The following is a 16366-nucleotide window of genomic DNA, read 5'->3' as shown; positions in this document are numbered from 1 at the left end:
AAGATAGAGAGATAGAAGGATAAATAGTGTGCATTAATCCCTTTACTACTAGGGCAATATCCTAGGCCGAGTAAAATTCTGGTAGTAGCAACAAATTACTATGTTGGAGGCGATAAGGGTTAATATGAAAAATAAACTGCTACTGAAAAGGAGGGGAAGTAGTTTACAAAGACCATGAGAGAATGACCATGAAAATCAGACTGCTTTCTGGGGCCATATGCTTGTTGGCTTAGGAGGCATTGTAGCACTTGTTCCTTAATGATTTATTTTTCATTGTATACTTTAATATACTCCTGTATGTGCTTTATATCTTTGATATCCCCATGAAGAAATTAATGAACAGATGCAAAAGTAAAGTTGTAAGAAGATCTACAAGAGAGCCCTTTTGGCCACTGAGAATATGGACTTCATTTTTATTATTATTATTATTATTTTTTTTAACTCTAGAGAAAGATGGTTAGGGTTTTTTGTAGCAGTCAGGAAGGTAAGCATGATTTAGTAATAAGACAGCCTGTTGCATAATAGAGAGACTACCTAGTACTGTAGTAAATGGAGAGGGGATGTATGTAACAATGGACATTAATACATGTGACTCACAATTTGTTATTTATTAAAACATTCAGCCCAGCATTCATAACCCCTTCACTGAGACTCCCCAGAGATGGATGAAATATGGTGGCACTGACAAAACATTGTATAAACAAATCCTCACAGTGAAAGGTGTAATGTTGTTATACTGTACCTTGTCACTGAGTCTATGATAATATTGTGGCAGTAATTATATTCAATAAGTGTCTGATTTTCAAGACACCTAATTAAACTTGAGTATGACTACCTATGTGCTTCTTTATCCAGGTACCTACAGCAAGTGTTTGTCGTAACATGACAAAGATTCCTAACCCCTTCCAACTCAGTTAATGGCTAAGTGTAATCAGACTGGGTGCTGACTGGACTAGTACCCAAAAGGACTCATTCCCACCTCACAACTGATGTTCTCTGAATTTAATGCAACCATATTCAAGTTGTGGGAGTAGTTCAGCTGTGTTAGGTGAAAACAAACTAACCACAGCTATCCACACAAGTAGCAACAGACACATTAACTCATTACCTGGGATGCTTGGGTAGCAATACTTCACATTGTCACAGTCTTGTAGCCAATGTCCCTCTGGCCCCACTGTGGACCTGAAGAGGGTGAGATAACCCTCTGGCACTCGGGCAGGTACAGTAGATGCTTTTAATCTATCCCAAGCACTTACGGCAAACCAGAATGATGGTAATACAGTGGATGATTTTTCCTGTACAGCACTGTACAGGCTTCTCAAGTCATATAATATGATACTGTCACACACCAAGGTAGACTGAGCACCAGACAGCCAGACAGGACATGTCTTTTTTTTTAAGGTAGTACTTTTGTGTTTCAGGTGAAATGATGGCTCAGAATGATAAACTGTGTACAAAGAAGCACATAACAAAGTCAAGCAGAGTTATTCCCACAAATATGTGGAATGTGACATGCCCATACGAAGAGCAATGAAGGAAAAAAAAAAATGCAAATGATTTTGTTTGTGAGGTGGAATGGAGCAGGGGCTCAATGGTAGACCGCTGGACTCGAGATCGCAGGGTTGAGAGTTGGTGCCCCGCCCAAGTAGCTTCCTTTGCTGGAAGGAGTGGCACTATCCTGTAAACCTAGCAGGGCTATACTGTATGATCTATCTAGGTCTAGCTTGGGGGAATAATCCCTTGTGAGGTGGATCAGCCATTATTTTGATGGACTATGTGATGTGTGAATGATTGTGGCCCATTTCACTGGGTATACTGCTGGTAATTCTACTTTTGTCCTTGTTGTTTTTGATAGGGATGAAGGCTGGAATGATATGATGATCATGATCCCAAGTTAAAATGATTTTTCAAGTGAATGAAACATTTTTGTGCATAGCCACTTGACTCTGTGTGGCCTCCTTAGTGTATAATACTCGTACTGCCTTATTATATTATTCAATTCAGGAAGGGCCTCATATTGGAAGGGTCTATAAGGACTATACTGGTATCAAATCCCTCCAGTAAAAAAAAAAAAAAATTATCCTGGGCTGAATAAAATAATCAGGAGACTGCAGGTATAATATGAAAAACACATCACCGGGCTCAGTGAGCTAAATTGTACTTCTTGACTCAGATGCTTGTGTGTATGCGTGAAGTTTCAGTCTCCGAGGAAAGTCTCCAACAGTTCTCGCTTCTTCCTCTCCACAAGTGCCGCCTCAATGTCTGCCTGTGTGGGGATGTTTGGTACATGGGCCATGAACCGCTGGACCTCAGAACGCTCATCAGTTTCATCCAGGGAGATCTGTGTGACAGGCAGACACTGTTAACCCTCAGACTCCTATGACTCACTTACCTGAATATACTTATGGCACTGACTGGAATATAATACAGAAATTTCTTGATCAAATGGGTTTGTTTCGTTTTTTGTTTTGCCTTTTTTTTAAAGACTCAAACATGCTTCCATGCATTGGCTTTGGTTGCCTAGTGGCAACTCTCCACGCTGCTCGATTTCCGGCAGCCTCCCTATTCACTCCTTTTTCTCTGAGGTCACACTCAGTGGTCTCATCCCAGGTCTTTTTTTGGTCTACCTCTCACAACCCTACCTGTAATATTAACACTTCTCACTTTCTGCACCCAACTTTCATCCCCCATCCACTCCACATCCCCAAACCATCTCAATCTACCTCCCTTTATAACATCACCAATACACTCCAGTCCCATCCCACCCTGAACTCTTCCATTGTATACCTAACCCTCCCAGGCCTTGCCCTCAAGGAGACACTACACATCCACCTAATCACTGTCATTTCTGTACATATGAGCCTGCAAATACCCTCTTCCTTTACTCCCCAGGTCTCACTACCATACAGCATTTCACTCCTAACACATGCCTCATACAAAGATCCTTTAGCTCGGAGGGAGAGCCCTCTCAATGTCAGGATGGGCAACAGATCCCTGAACTTCTTCCAACCACTCCTCACTCTAACCACAGAACTAGGTCCAGCCCCACCTCCAACAAATAACATGTCTCCCAAATAATAAAACTCTTCCAGACACTCGAAAGACTCACCAGCACGTTCAATTCTTTCATGCCTGACAACACCTCAAGCTCTCCCTCACACAATGCACACATCAAATCAGCATTATCTTGCAGTCTACCTCCAATGCCACTATCTCTCTTATGCACTCACTTATCACAAACACTGCACAAGATGGAATTACTTCTCATGCCCTTGTGGCAAACCACACATGGCCACTCTCCCTCTTCTTTGAAGGTACTGCCACCAGCCCTAGATACCATCACCTTTGTTTTATCAGCATTTAATAGTGATAATAATAACAGGCCCCTATGACTCTCAGCTGAATACAATCATCTGGCATCCACTGGAATATTGTAGAATACAAGGGCTGTCCTAATTGTCAAAGGTGAAGAAAGGTTAATAATGACCTACCTCATCATCCTCACTATCTAGGTCCTCCTCCTCTTCTATCTCCGTTCTATGTATCTCTGCTTCTCCATCTTCCGTCTCTGCCATGCTAGCCAGTTTCTTCCTTGTGAATTCTTTAAGGGCTGATTTGATTGCTGCAGAAGGGGACAGGGGGGTTTCATTAATACTGTATTACAATATTATGTATTTATTATTATTATTATTATTGTGGTAGGTGAGGACGCTCACCATTCACTCACTCGAGATAGTGCTGCTTTGGGTGTCTGCCCTTTCCTCTCTTCTATCCTTCCTCTTGTCTTTCTTTCCTTCATTCTTTCCTCTTCCTTCTGCCTATGGGTGACTCTATACTGAGTGACAAGCAAATGGTTTCCTGTACACCAGGAATATTCAAGGGGTGGTTGGGGTTTATTGCTCACATAATGCCACTAGGGATGAGTGAGGCTGGTCACTCTCATCTTAAATAACAGGACCAACTTGCCTAGCCCCAGGTTCCTATGCTCCTCATGGGGCGACGTAGGATTGGATGATGGATGGATGGATGGATTATTATGTCCTATACACCAGGAAACTATTAACTATGCTGGGTGGTAACCATATAACCAAATTATGGCACCTGCTGGTATAGTAGGTAATTAAGGCGCTCCAATTGGATTAAGCCTGTGCAGGTTTACATCCAAGGAGTGGTTGGAGTCTGTTGCTCATGTACTGCCACTCAGGGATGAATGAAGCTTGTCACTCTCATCTTAAATGTCAGGGCCAACTTGCCTAGTCCTGGGCTCCTATGCTCCTCATGGGGTAACAATGAATCAGATGATGAATCAATGAATTATTATTATCATCATCATCATTGCTATCAGCACAATTAACCCCTTCAATCTATTTTATTCCACATAAGAAGAGTTGTCACGTAGTGAAGGGGTTAATAAAGACTACCAGTACTGTATATCTGAGCTCCTCCAGTTTCAAATATCTCTAGGTCTTAATAAAATACGTACTGTTGGAACAGCAAGAAAAAAATAAAGATTATATCACTGGAATCATGTACAGTACACCCACTGCAAATTGACTTAGGACCTACACACAAAATTGCTATGGAAGAGTTGTCTGTTTTTGCTTTGTGTTTCCACCTCTACCAAGTGAATTTTTTGGGCAAGAAGTAACTGGCAACTCCTCTGGTGTTGGTGGGAGGTGGTGAAACACTCAGCACGTCAGTGCTTAACCAGAAGTGAGAGTGGGAGTATGTTCCCGCTGCTCCGAGCTTGCACCTCCCTCTTTTTTCGTATGCATTACTGTTTGCCCTGTTATTTTCCTAGAGTCAAGTTGTCATGCCTGGAAAGCACTGCTCAAGGGATGAGAGGGTCCGTATCATTGCAAGGAGGCAGGATAATGTCCCTATCAATACGATTTGTGAATGTACTCGACACGCAAAGTCGACCTTCATGAAGATTATTGCTGCAGTGTGCGGCCTGCCACGTGATATCGTACCAGAGCATAAGCATGGCGGTGGAAAGAAGAGGATGACTTCCAGAGGTACAGATATGCTTCTGACGAGAGAAGTAATCAACAATCCTCAACTGACAGCAACAGAATTGAAGAAAATGCATCCCTAGCTGTTACAAGATGTCTCAATTCGAGCTATCCAACACCGCTTGCAGAAGGAGCTGGGTTTGCCAAGCCACACTGCAGCCAAGAAACCGCTTCTCACTAACCGCATGAAGAAGAAGCGCATTCAGTTTGCCAAGAAGTATGCACACTGTACATCGGAGGAATGGAGAAAAGTTATGTTTTCCGATGAAAGCACATTTCGAGTGTTCCATGTGCGTTCTGCCAAGATTCGTCGCCCTGCCTCCCGTAGTCGATATGACCCTGCTTACACGGTGCCGACTGTTAAGCACCCACAATCAGTAATGGTATGGGGGTGTTTCTCAGGTGAAATGGGAAAGGGAGGCCTCTACTTTCTTCCTAAGAACTTGATGATGAATGGTGGCCAGTACATTTAAATTCTGAATGATCGTTTGTTAAACTTGCTATTCATGGGTGCGACTTTTTCATGCACGATTCAGCTCCATGTCACAAGTCAAGAAAGGTGACAAAATGGCTTCAGGATAATTGGACTGAGGTCCTCAACTGGCCTGGCAACAGTCCGGATCTAAATCCGATAGAAAACTGCTGGGCAAAGACGAAGAAAATCATGGCAGAGAAGAAGACACCCAATCTCGACAACCTCAAGACTGAACTGACAAATGTTTGGTGCAACGAAATGTCCTTAGATTATTTTAGAGATCTACGTGATTCCATGCCAAAACGCATCCAACTCATCCTGAAAAACAAGGGAAACACGATTTCATATTAATGAATGGCATTTCATGAACAAACATTGCGATATACTATGATTTCTGTGTTTTTTAATACCTTGTGGAGGGGAGGTCCTATGTCAATTTGCTGTAGCTGTTGTTAATTTAGGATCATTACTACAATAATTATCACCAACTTTGATGGAATAATCACCAACCCTTCATTCCATCCCAGGCATGCTGGAATTCAACTGCAGGCCTTCATCCCATCCCACCCCATCCTCCTGCATATTGTACACTGTATATATATATATATTTTTTTTTTTTATGTGAGGAAGAAGGAACCAAAGGCCATGAGCCCGCAGTAACAGTTCCCTCCAAGAGAAAAACAAAATACCATAGAGAGCCAAATTCAAGATCCGATCATTTTGAGATGCCTGGACACACTGCGTTTGAAAGACTGGAGATCATAGGCAGCAGGAAATACAGACAGAGGGAGACAGTTCAAGAGCTGACCTGTTGCATAAATGAAAGATTGGGAGTAACGGTTAACTCTTGCATTAGAGAGTTGGACAGAAAAGGGATGAGAGTTTGCTGCCAGGCGGGTGCTACGCACCTGTCGTAGAGGTGAAGGAATGCAAGCAGACAGTTCAGAGGAGCAGTGACCATTAAAGTAGCGATAGAAAAGAGATAAAGATGCAACAATGCGGCGAAGAGACAGAGGTTGAAGGGAGTCAGTAAGAGGAGGAGAGTTAATGAAACGAAAAGCCTTTGACTCCACCCTATTGAGAAGAGCTGTATGTGGGGAGCCTCCCCACACATGAGAGTTGTACTCCACACAGGGGCGGACAAAACCCCTGTATTGAGTCAACAATTGTGCAGGGGTAAAGAAAGAACGGAGTCAGCTTAGCACACCCAATCTCTTGGAAGCAGATTTTACAAGAGACGTAATATGATCTTTCCAAGACAAGTCCCGAGTAAATGAAACCCCAAGCATGTTCAAGGATGATGCAGGATTAAGCTGAATATTATTAAACATTAGTGGGTATACCTGTGGAAGATTTTGTCGGGTTGATAGGTGTAAGAACTGAGTCTTAGATGCATTAAAAACAACCATATTATTTTTACCCCAGTCAGAGATACGAGCCAAGTCAGACATTAGGTGTGCCATAGCCTCATCCCTTGTTTGTTGAGGTAACTGTTGAGATGGGCGTTGCGGGATCCGAATGGAAAGGTGAAGGGTGGAGTCATCAGCGTATGAGTGGACAGGGTTACATGTACAGCATAGACGGTCATTGATGAATAAAAGGAAGAGAATTGGTGATAGGACAGAGCCCTGAGGAACACCACTGTTGATAGATCTAGGAGAAGAACAATGGCCGTCTACAACAGCGGCTACAGAACGATCAGATAGGAAACTAGCGATGAAGGCACAGATAGAAGGATAGAAACCGTAGGAGGGCAGTTTGGAAATTAAAGATTTATGCCAGACTCGATCGAAAGCCTTTGAGATGTCAAGTGCAATGGCAAAGCTTTCGCCAAAGTCCCGAAAGGAGGATGACCAGGAGTCTGAAAGGTAGGTGAGAAGATTGCCAGTGGAGCGTCCCTGACGGAACCCGTACTGACGATCGGAAAGAAGGTTGTGATAGGAAAGATGCCTTTAAATTTTTCTATTGAGAATTGACTCGAAAACTTTTGAAATACATGACGTTAAAGCAATTGGACGATAGTTGGATGGGTGGGAATGGTCACCCTTCTTTGGGATTGGCTGAATGAGAGCAAACTTCCAGCAAGAAGGAAAGGTACAAGTTGACAGACAAAGGCGAAAGAGTTTGCCTAGGCAGGGTGTAAGCACAGAGGCACAGTTCTTGAGAACAACATTATATATATATATATATATATATATATATATTCATTCATTCATTCATTGCCAGACGCCATGTATCCCAAATGGGGTGGCCGAGGGCTTAGAGTTAATTGTTTTACAGGGAGGGGCACTAATCCTCCACCAACCCCACTTGACACGTAGGGATGCCAACAGCATCTGGTGTTCCCAGGCGGTCACCCATCCAAGTACTAACCAGACCCAACGTTGCTTAACTTCGCTGATCGGACGGGAAGCGGTGTATATATATATATATATATATATATATATATATCCCAACTGAAGTCGGGACGATACAGCCAATGTATCTCTACCAAGTGGCTTCGGCTGTCTGGTAGAGATTGTATGTAGGGAGAGAAGTGCTTGTAAGTGTAATTGTAGTGTTGGAGTGGCTTTGGATGTGTGTATAGTCTGTGAACCAAGTGTAACAGGCCCGTGCAAGCCAACTGGGTGCAAGCATACTTTACAGTAAGCGACACTGGTTCAACCACAGCACCCCTTGTGTCCACCAATGCAGTACATATATATAGCACATCAAAACCATATATCGTACAATGCTGGAGGTAAGCATATAACCAACCCATATGTGTTCCCTACACATCAAGTGGGTTGGTGGAGGGTTAATGCCCCTTAATGTAAAACTTATGCAAAGGCAAATGGCCACCTCTTATGGGCTTATGGCATCTGGCTATAGACAGATTGATAGATTGATCATCAACACTTCATTTCCCACTAAATATGGGGAGGGTAAGATTCAGAAATAGGAAAAAGATCCTTAAATAAATAAATAAAATAATATTCTGACTCTGCTGAAGGCCTTCATTCCATCCCACTGTACCCTTCCATAACATTTAAATGTAAAATAATCCTGATTCACCTGTACACATATTCCTTCATTCCCTCTACTCCCACCTTCCACCTTCCACATCCTCACCTTTCCGTTCTGCTATCCTCTCCAGCGGAACCAGAACCCCATCGTCGTCATCGCGGTAACCGTAGTAATCTGCGTCTATGTCCTTCATCAACTCCCCTCGGGTTTTGCGTGGCGGTGCTGGCGGCTCCTGCTCAAACAGTTCCTTTACCCCCGGCAGGTCCTTAGCCGCTCCAAAGTACATGTAGCCTCTGAGGATGATAAAATTATTAGAGTTTATTTTCAGTTTTAAACACTGTATCAATCACTAAACCATCTCCCTCTCTCTCTCTCTCTCTGTTCAAATGCAACAGCTCTTTTACCTCAACCAAATCCTTACGATGATAGTGTCTGTGGAAGGTGAACTAATACAGTCAGTAGTATTTTTTACTTTTCCTCACTACAAGAAGAGCTGAGATGAAGGATGGGACCAGAATGTATTGGTGTTGTGATAAGGAGGGGTTGATTGAGATGTGGTGTTTTGGGCATGTCAAGCGGATGGAGGATGAGGATGGCAACTGGGTGAGGATGGTGAGAAGTGTGAACATTAAGGGTAGAGCTGCAAGAGGCAGACTGAAAAAACCTGGGACAAGGTCACAGAGTGTGACCTCAGGGATAAGGGACTCAACAGGAAGGCTGCCAGAGATCAAGCAGTGTGAAGAGTCGCCATTAATGACGAAGGCTGATGCATGCAAGCATGTTAAAGTCTTTATAAATGATATGAACAATAACTTCAACACTATTATTATTTGCTCTTAATGTACCACTTTTCTCTACATATTATTCATTACTCATGTTTGTGAACTGCACAGGGTACGGTATTTATTATGGAACTGTAGTCTCTCTCTCTCTCCCTCATCCTCCATACCTGTTACCCGGTGCCTCCTGCCCATCCATATCTGTCATCTTGGGCCCGACTCTCACATAATCCGGCCCTCCAAGCTCCTTTATTCGAACCTCCCAGTGGCCCTTCTCACGCAGAAGTTTGTTTATCTCATCATTAAGGTCACGGATTCGAAACTCTCCCAGACCGGCTGATTGTGGGGGAAAAGATAAGTGAGGTGGGTTGTGTTCATATACGTGAGTTTACAAGAGTACATTTATATACAACAACTCCCCTGAATGAGTTAAGCAGCTTGAAACAATGGCTGTTACACACTGATATACCAGGTATATAAATATATATACAATACTGTACTACATTCTGTAATATAAGGATGTAACCTTATAACCAACCAACATGTGTTCCCTATCTGTCAACATGTGGGTTGGTGAAGCCCCTCCCCAGAAAACAACTACTGTAACTAAAAATACAAACAAGAAGCCTTGGACCATGACTGACCAACAGGTGATGACTAAGGACTGAACAGACATGGTATGGACTGTGAAGTGGAATGTACGAGGTGCAAATGTTGAGGTGAAAGAGAAAGCTTGTCCAGGTGCTTGAGGGTGAAAAAGTGGACATAAGTGGTTTCACTGAGGCTAAATGGAGGGGCAAGTGTGAGAGAGTGGGAGTATGGATTGGGTATATGTGCTGGAGTAGGTGAGAATGAGAGGACAAAAGAAGGAGTAAGTATTGTTGTGTGCAAGAGCTGGAAGGAGAAAATGAAAAAGTAGGGTATGAATAAGTTGGTTCAAGGATTGTGCGGGTAAGACTGAAAGTAGGATTACAAATGTGCGTGTGTGCATGCGTGCGTGTGTACGAGCTGGTGCAAGATCGTGCACGCAATGAAAGAAGAATTCTGGGCAAATGTGGAACCATGCATGAAAAAGTTTAAAAGGAATGAGAGAGTGTTTCTGATTGGAGATATGAATGGAAAAGTATGGGAATGTGAAGGTGGACGGAATAGTTGGTGAGTGGGGTGTGCCTGCAGAAGTGGATGAGAATGGCAGGACTCTGATGGACATTTGTATCAGGAGGGGGTTGGTCTTTAGGCACAAAATGATACACATGCATAGGTAGTGAGTGATGAGAAGGGTGGGTGGTGAACTGAATGAACTGAAGGCACTGACTGATTATATGTGACTGGATGAGAGAATGAGAAGGCATGTAATGGATGCACAAGCATACAGAGGTTGGACGAGTGGACTTCCTGACCATTTGGTGATGGTGAAAGTCAAGGTTCAAATGCAATGGAGAAATAGAAGGAGGAATGGATATGGGGAAATAGTCCTTATAAGGAGGGTAGAAAGGATGCAAGAGGATGAAAAGAAGGCAGAATATAAGAGAGAATTGGAGGAGCAACTGGGTAAATATGATTTGGAGCAGATGAGTGAGGTGGAAGGTGTGTGCAAGATATTCATGAAAGAAATCTGTGCTGCATGTGAGGTGATGTGGGGTGAAGAGAAGATGAAAGGGGGTGCAAGGAACAGCATGGTGGAATGAAGTGTGACAAACTGTGGTGCAAAAGAAGAGGGTATATAGTGAGTGGATGGGAAGTAGGGACATGGATGAAGCTGAGAGACAGAAGAGACAGTTATATGTAGAGAGGAAGAGAAAGGTGAAATGATTAGTAAGAGAGGGTAATTAGAGAGTGGATGGGGAATTTGGAAGGACTTTGAGGGTAATGTGGAGGGAATGTAAGAAAATGTTCTGGAAAAAGGTAGAGTTAGACAGGGTGATAGAGAAGTTAGTTGGGGAGTGAAAGATAAAAATGGTAAACTGCTAGTGGAGAAAGGGAAAAAAAGTGAGTAGATGTAGAGAACACTTTAAGGAACTGTTGAACATAGAGAATGAAACTAATGCGAGTTTAAGTGGCAGGGGAATGGCTGAGAGAAGGAGGGAGGTGAGATGGGAGGAAGAGATCAGTAGTAGTGGAAGCAATGAAGAAAGTCAAAATGGGGAAAGCCCTGGGAAATGATGGGGTGTGTGGTGAAATGCTGAAGCTTGGGGGAAAGATAGTACAGTAGTAGGATGGATATGGAGGATGTGCAGATTGACAGTAGGATGGATATGGAAGGTGTGCAGATTGACCTGAGAGGAAGGTAGGTCCCAGAGGACTGGACATCAGGTATAATTATTCCATCCATCCATCGTCTAATTCTGTGCTGTCTCATGAGGGCCGCGGAAGCCCAGGGCTAGGCAAGTTGGTTCTGACATTTAAGATGACAGTGACAAGCCTCACTCATCCCTGAGTGGCATTACATGAGCAACAAATCCTTACCATCCCTTGGATATAAACCTACAAAGGCTTAATCCAGTTGGAGTGCCATACTTACCCACTAAACTACCAAGTGCCATAGTTTGGTTATATGATTACCACCCAGTGTAGTAAATGGTTTCCTGGTATACAGGAAACCATCTGGCTTGTCATTCAGTGTAGTCACCCATAGACAGAAGAATGAAGAATGAAAAAAGGAAAGAAAGACAGAGGAGGAAGGAAGGAAGAGAGGAAAGGGCAGTTACCCAGGAGCAGCACTACATCGAGTGAGTGGAAGGAAAAAGGGAAAAAAAAAATGTTGTGGTAATCACAGAGGCATTTGTCTTCTGAGTGTAATAGGAAAAGTATATGGTAGGATACTCACTGACAGAGTTAGGGAAATAACAGAGAAATTAGTTGAAGAACAGGGAGGTTTTAGGAAAGGAACTGGTTGTGTAATCAGATATATAGTAATTCTAATGTCGTTAGTGGAAAAGTTTCTAGAGATGGGAAGGAAATTATATGCAGCCTTCATGCATTTGGAGAAAGCATATGATAGAGTGGATACACAAGGAATGTGGAAAATATTAAGAATATATGGCATAAATGGGAAGTTGTTAAATGCTGTGAAGGGCATGTATGAGGGTGCTAAGGCTGCAATGTGTGTGGATAGTGAACTGAGTGAATATTTCTATCAGAATGCTGGATTGAAAGAGGGATGTGTCATGTCTCCATGGTTTTTCAATCTGTATATGGATGGGGTTATTAAAGACATACAAGGTAGGGCTGTGGATGCTGAAGCGGCCTTAAATGAGAGAGGGTAGCGTTTGGAAACTCTCTGTACTGTTGTCTGCAGATGCTGTATTGTTAAGTGAAGACGAAGAGGAGCTGCAAAGCTTGGTGAATTAGTCTGAGAGAGTGTGTAAGCAGCAGAATCTGAAGGTGAATGTAGGGAAGAGTAAAGTTATGGTCTTCATGAGAAATGAAGTCACTGAATGTACAGTGAGGTTGGATGATGAGGAAATGGAAAATGCGAGTGCATTTAAATACTCTGGTAGTGTGATGAGTATGGATGGAAGTTTGGAGTGTGAAGTGCTTGGAAGGGTACAAGGACGAGAGGTTGCTGGTTCTTTGAAAGCAGTGATAAGAAATTGGGAAGTGAGCATGGAAGTAAAAAAAATTGCTGCATGATAGTATTGTAATAGTGTACCAACTCTAACATATGGAAGTGAAGCTTGGACCTTGTTGGAGGGACACAAGTCAAGAGTGGGAGCAGTGGAAGTGAGTCATTTGAGAGAAGCATGTGGAGTTACATGGAGAGACAGACTGACAAATGTAGAAGTGAAGGATCATTGTGGTATGGATGTGGACATGATGGAAAGCATTAAAAGAGATACATTGAGGTGGTTTGGCCATGTGGAGAGCAAGACACTGATGAGGTGAGTGCATGTGAGTGAGGTGAAGGCCAACAATGAGATGGAGGGATGGAATGCAGAGGTATATGAGAGAGGAAGGTGTGAGCTGGAAGCAGGGCAGTGAAATGGCAGGGGACGGGGCGATATGAAGGCGATTTGTTTGTGGCCACCTCTTACAGGATTTAGGCGTCTGGCAATAGATTGATAATCTGGTGGTAACATGAGTCTATAGGATACGTTTATGTGAAGCTACAGAACGTGGTGAATGTTTTTGGTGAATCAGATAGGGCCAGGATTCAGGGGGCTTGAATGGTGAGTGAATGGAAGCATGGCCCACTGGACTGGGCAAATTTAGGCTGTCTGGACATTGCTACTCCTCACCCTGCCCTAACGTGGAAAAGGAGGTCCGGATGATGATGATAATGATGATGATGAACAAGAGTATATTTATATAAGACATCTGTACTGAATGAGTTAAACAGCTTGAAAAAATTATTATTACACACTGATATACCAGCACTCTACACTATACTATATTCTGTAATACAATACAGCACAATAATCATCTCCTCCTCTTGATTCAGTTACCCAGATTTAATTAGGTACATGACTCAAAGGTGAAAGGAAGCAGTAAGTTCAGGGTGTTCCATACATGGTGCCCCACTAGAAACTCGCCTGATGGTGTCTTGTTTGCTGTGGTCATGGCTCAGTCTGCTGGTGTGGGCATGGGTTTGGCCGTAGGAAATGAATAAATGATACAGGGTAGACTCTGTTAATGATGACTGAACCATCCTTGCAACACATGAAAAACTGTCAAGTGGAGTGGCAGAGAAGCATTATTTGATATGGTAACTATTGTATAATGACCACCCAGTTTAATTCTCCCATCCTGTGCTGTGGGAGGTATGGGGTTGCATATAACACAAGTGCTGGGAGGTGGAGTTCCTACATCCTCTAATGAATACAATGGGGGGCTGCTAGACTCCCCCCCCCCACTTTTTAAACACTATATACATGGAATATGTGGTTGGTATTCTTTCACCTAGGGTACAGTGAGGTTAATATACAGTAACAGCATTAAGCACTAGATACATGAACTGAAATAAATACTGTAGATACTGCATATAGAGAGAGATAAAGACAACTAGACAGACACCAGCAGGTATGTAGACTGAGACAGATAAACACAAACACATACATACACACTGACAGGCAAGATATGCAGTGGCATTTAGGTGGATAGACAGGTAGTCAGGCAGACTGAGTGATACCATATATACAGAAACATAAGTTACGTATAAAGAAATAGACGAACAGACATCTGGTGGATGACTGACATACAATCAACTGAACAGACATTTTTATATGGGCAGACAGGTAAACAGAAAGCTCAAGAAGTACACACAAAGAAACAGACAGACAGATACTTGGTAGGTGTCACATACGACATAGTAGCAAACAAATGGACAGAAAGATTTACATGGGTAGAGAGACGGATAAATGGAAAGACAAATCATCCCTCATACCATTCTGAATTTGTGAAACCTTCCGTGCAATTTCCGATATAACTTGGTTCCTCCACTTCTCCGCCTCCCTCAAATCCTCACACTCCGATGCTAGGTACGGTCGTCGGGTTCTCTGCTGCTGTGTGCCACCCTCCTGCGCCGCCCTCCACCTTGCTAGAGTTGTCCTGCAGTAGTATGTTTTATGTTGGTGGTGAATAGAATGGATTGCTGCTGTTATTATCTCTCTCTCTCTCTGATTAATTTTTTTTATTGTTTTGTACCATTCATTATTTTTTCATTCATTGCCAGACACCATGTATCCCAAACGGGGTGGCCAAGGGCTTAGAGTTAATTGTTTTACAGGGAGGGGCACTAATCTTCCACCAAACCCACTTGACACGTAGGGAGAACGTTAACTCTGTGATTATTTTTATTATGGTATACCGGTACTGCACCACTGTCTTACGAAAGCTCTCTCTCTCTCTAACCCTCTAATTAATTTTTTTACTGTATTATACCACTATCTTATGAAAGAAATTCTCTCTGATTATTTTTCCTATACTGCACCACCATCTTGTTATGAACTCTATCTCTCTCTCTCTCCAACAGACATGTATTTTCCAAAAACTGAGTATATATATACACTGTATCACATGATTAAGTCACTCTTATAATACTAGCTGAGTAAGACCACAGATAATTCCACTGGCAGCAGAGTTACAAATGGGGTGGAGAAAAAAAAAAAAGTCATTCTATACTATTTGCAATTAATTTATCAGTTACAATTTTTAGCATAGCAGTTTGTTTTATGTTTTCTGGTCTGTCTATTGAACATTAAAAATTACTCAGGGGTCTATTAAAACTTTATGAAATTGCAGTCATACTTACATGGCTTTCTCTGCATTTCTCGCCTGAAAATAAAAGTAGGTGTATTAATTATGGGCTGCACAATGTAACTCTCACACTAACAAATAAAAAGTTAGGTCAATTTTCGGTAATTCACATCACTCGATTCACGAAATTTGATACAACCACATCGTAGACCACGTTATTTTGAATCTATTCCACTATAAATTTGTTTATGGAAATATATGTTTAATGTGAAAGTCCTATATTTAATTACCTCGGATCTCCCCTGACGTTTGCTAGTTCCTAACAAGCGTTTTTTTACATTTGAAGGCAGGCTGTCACATGCAAGTGAAGTTAGGTTGGATTAGGTTAGGTTTGGTTTGGTTAGGTTTGGATAAATCATTAAGTTTCCTAACGTTTTGACATGAGATACACCAATGCGTCCAGTCAAAGCGATGGTTGGTAAACAATGCGGCCAGTCAGAGAGACCGTCAGTACACACTACCACAGGAGACCTGGCTGCTTCCTTACCTTTTTTTTTATGCGAGGAAGAAGGAACCAAAGGCTGAGCTCACACAATGTTCCTTCCAAGAAAAAAAACAAAAACAATACAACAAAGAGCCAAATTCAAGATCTGATCATTTCGAGATGCCTGGACACACTCCGTTTGAAAGACTGGAGTTCATAGGAAGTAGGAAATACAGACAGAGGGAGACAAATCCAGAGCTGACCTGTTGCATAAATGAAGGACTGGAAGTAACGGTTAATTCTTGCATGAGAGTTGGACAGAAAAGGGATTAGAGTTTGTTGCTAAATGGGTGCTATGCACCCATTGCAGAGGTGGAGGGAAGCAAGCAGACAATTCAGAGGAGCAGTGACT

At 42.5% G+C, this 16366-nt stretch overlaps 1 protein-coding gene across 1 annotated transcript; it reads right to left on the bottom strand.

Moving 5' to 3' along the window:
- Positions 1-2189: 2189 nt before the first annotated feature.
- On the bottom strand, positions 2190-15543 carry LOC145392830 (pre-mRNA-splicing factor ISY1 homolog). Its single transcript, XM_080267115.1, has 6 exons — positions 15526-15543; positions 14659-14822; positions 9446-9611; positions 8602-8789; positions 3492-3622; positions 2190-2341 (listed from the first exon to the last, which is right to left on the bottom strand). Coding segments are annotated over exons 1-6 (795 nt in total). The 5' UTR covers positions 15528-15543; the 3' UTR covers positions 2190-2197.
- Between the last annotated feature and the right edge of the window lie 823 nt (positions 15544-16366).

Source organism: Coenobita brevimanus, chromosome 23, assembly GCF_032717465.1.
Source record: "Coenobita brevimanus isolate Jiangsu-jjx chromosome 23, ASM3271746v2, whole genome shotgun sequence".
NCBI classification, from domain to species: domain Eukaryota; kingdom Metazoa; phylum Arthropoda; class Malacostraca; order Decapoda; family Coenobitidae; genus Coenobita; species Coenobita brevimanus.
This window is presented reverse-complemented; position numbering and strand designations above follow the sequence as displayed.

What these genes read in the sequence shown, in the direction of transcription:
- LOC145392830 (XM_080267115.1), bottom strand. An exon ending in GGTTTCACAAATTCAGAATG is followed by an intron (nt 9,612 to 14,658) that starts GTATGAGGGATG and finishes CCCCACAATCAG; the next exon opens with CCGGTCTGGGAGAGTTTCGA. An exon ending in TAGATAGTGAGGATGATGAG is followed by an intron (nt 2,342 to 3,491) that starts GTAGGTCATTAT and finishes CCTGTCACACAG; the next exon opens with ATCTCCCTGGATGAAACTGA.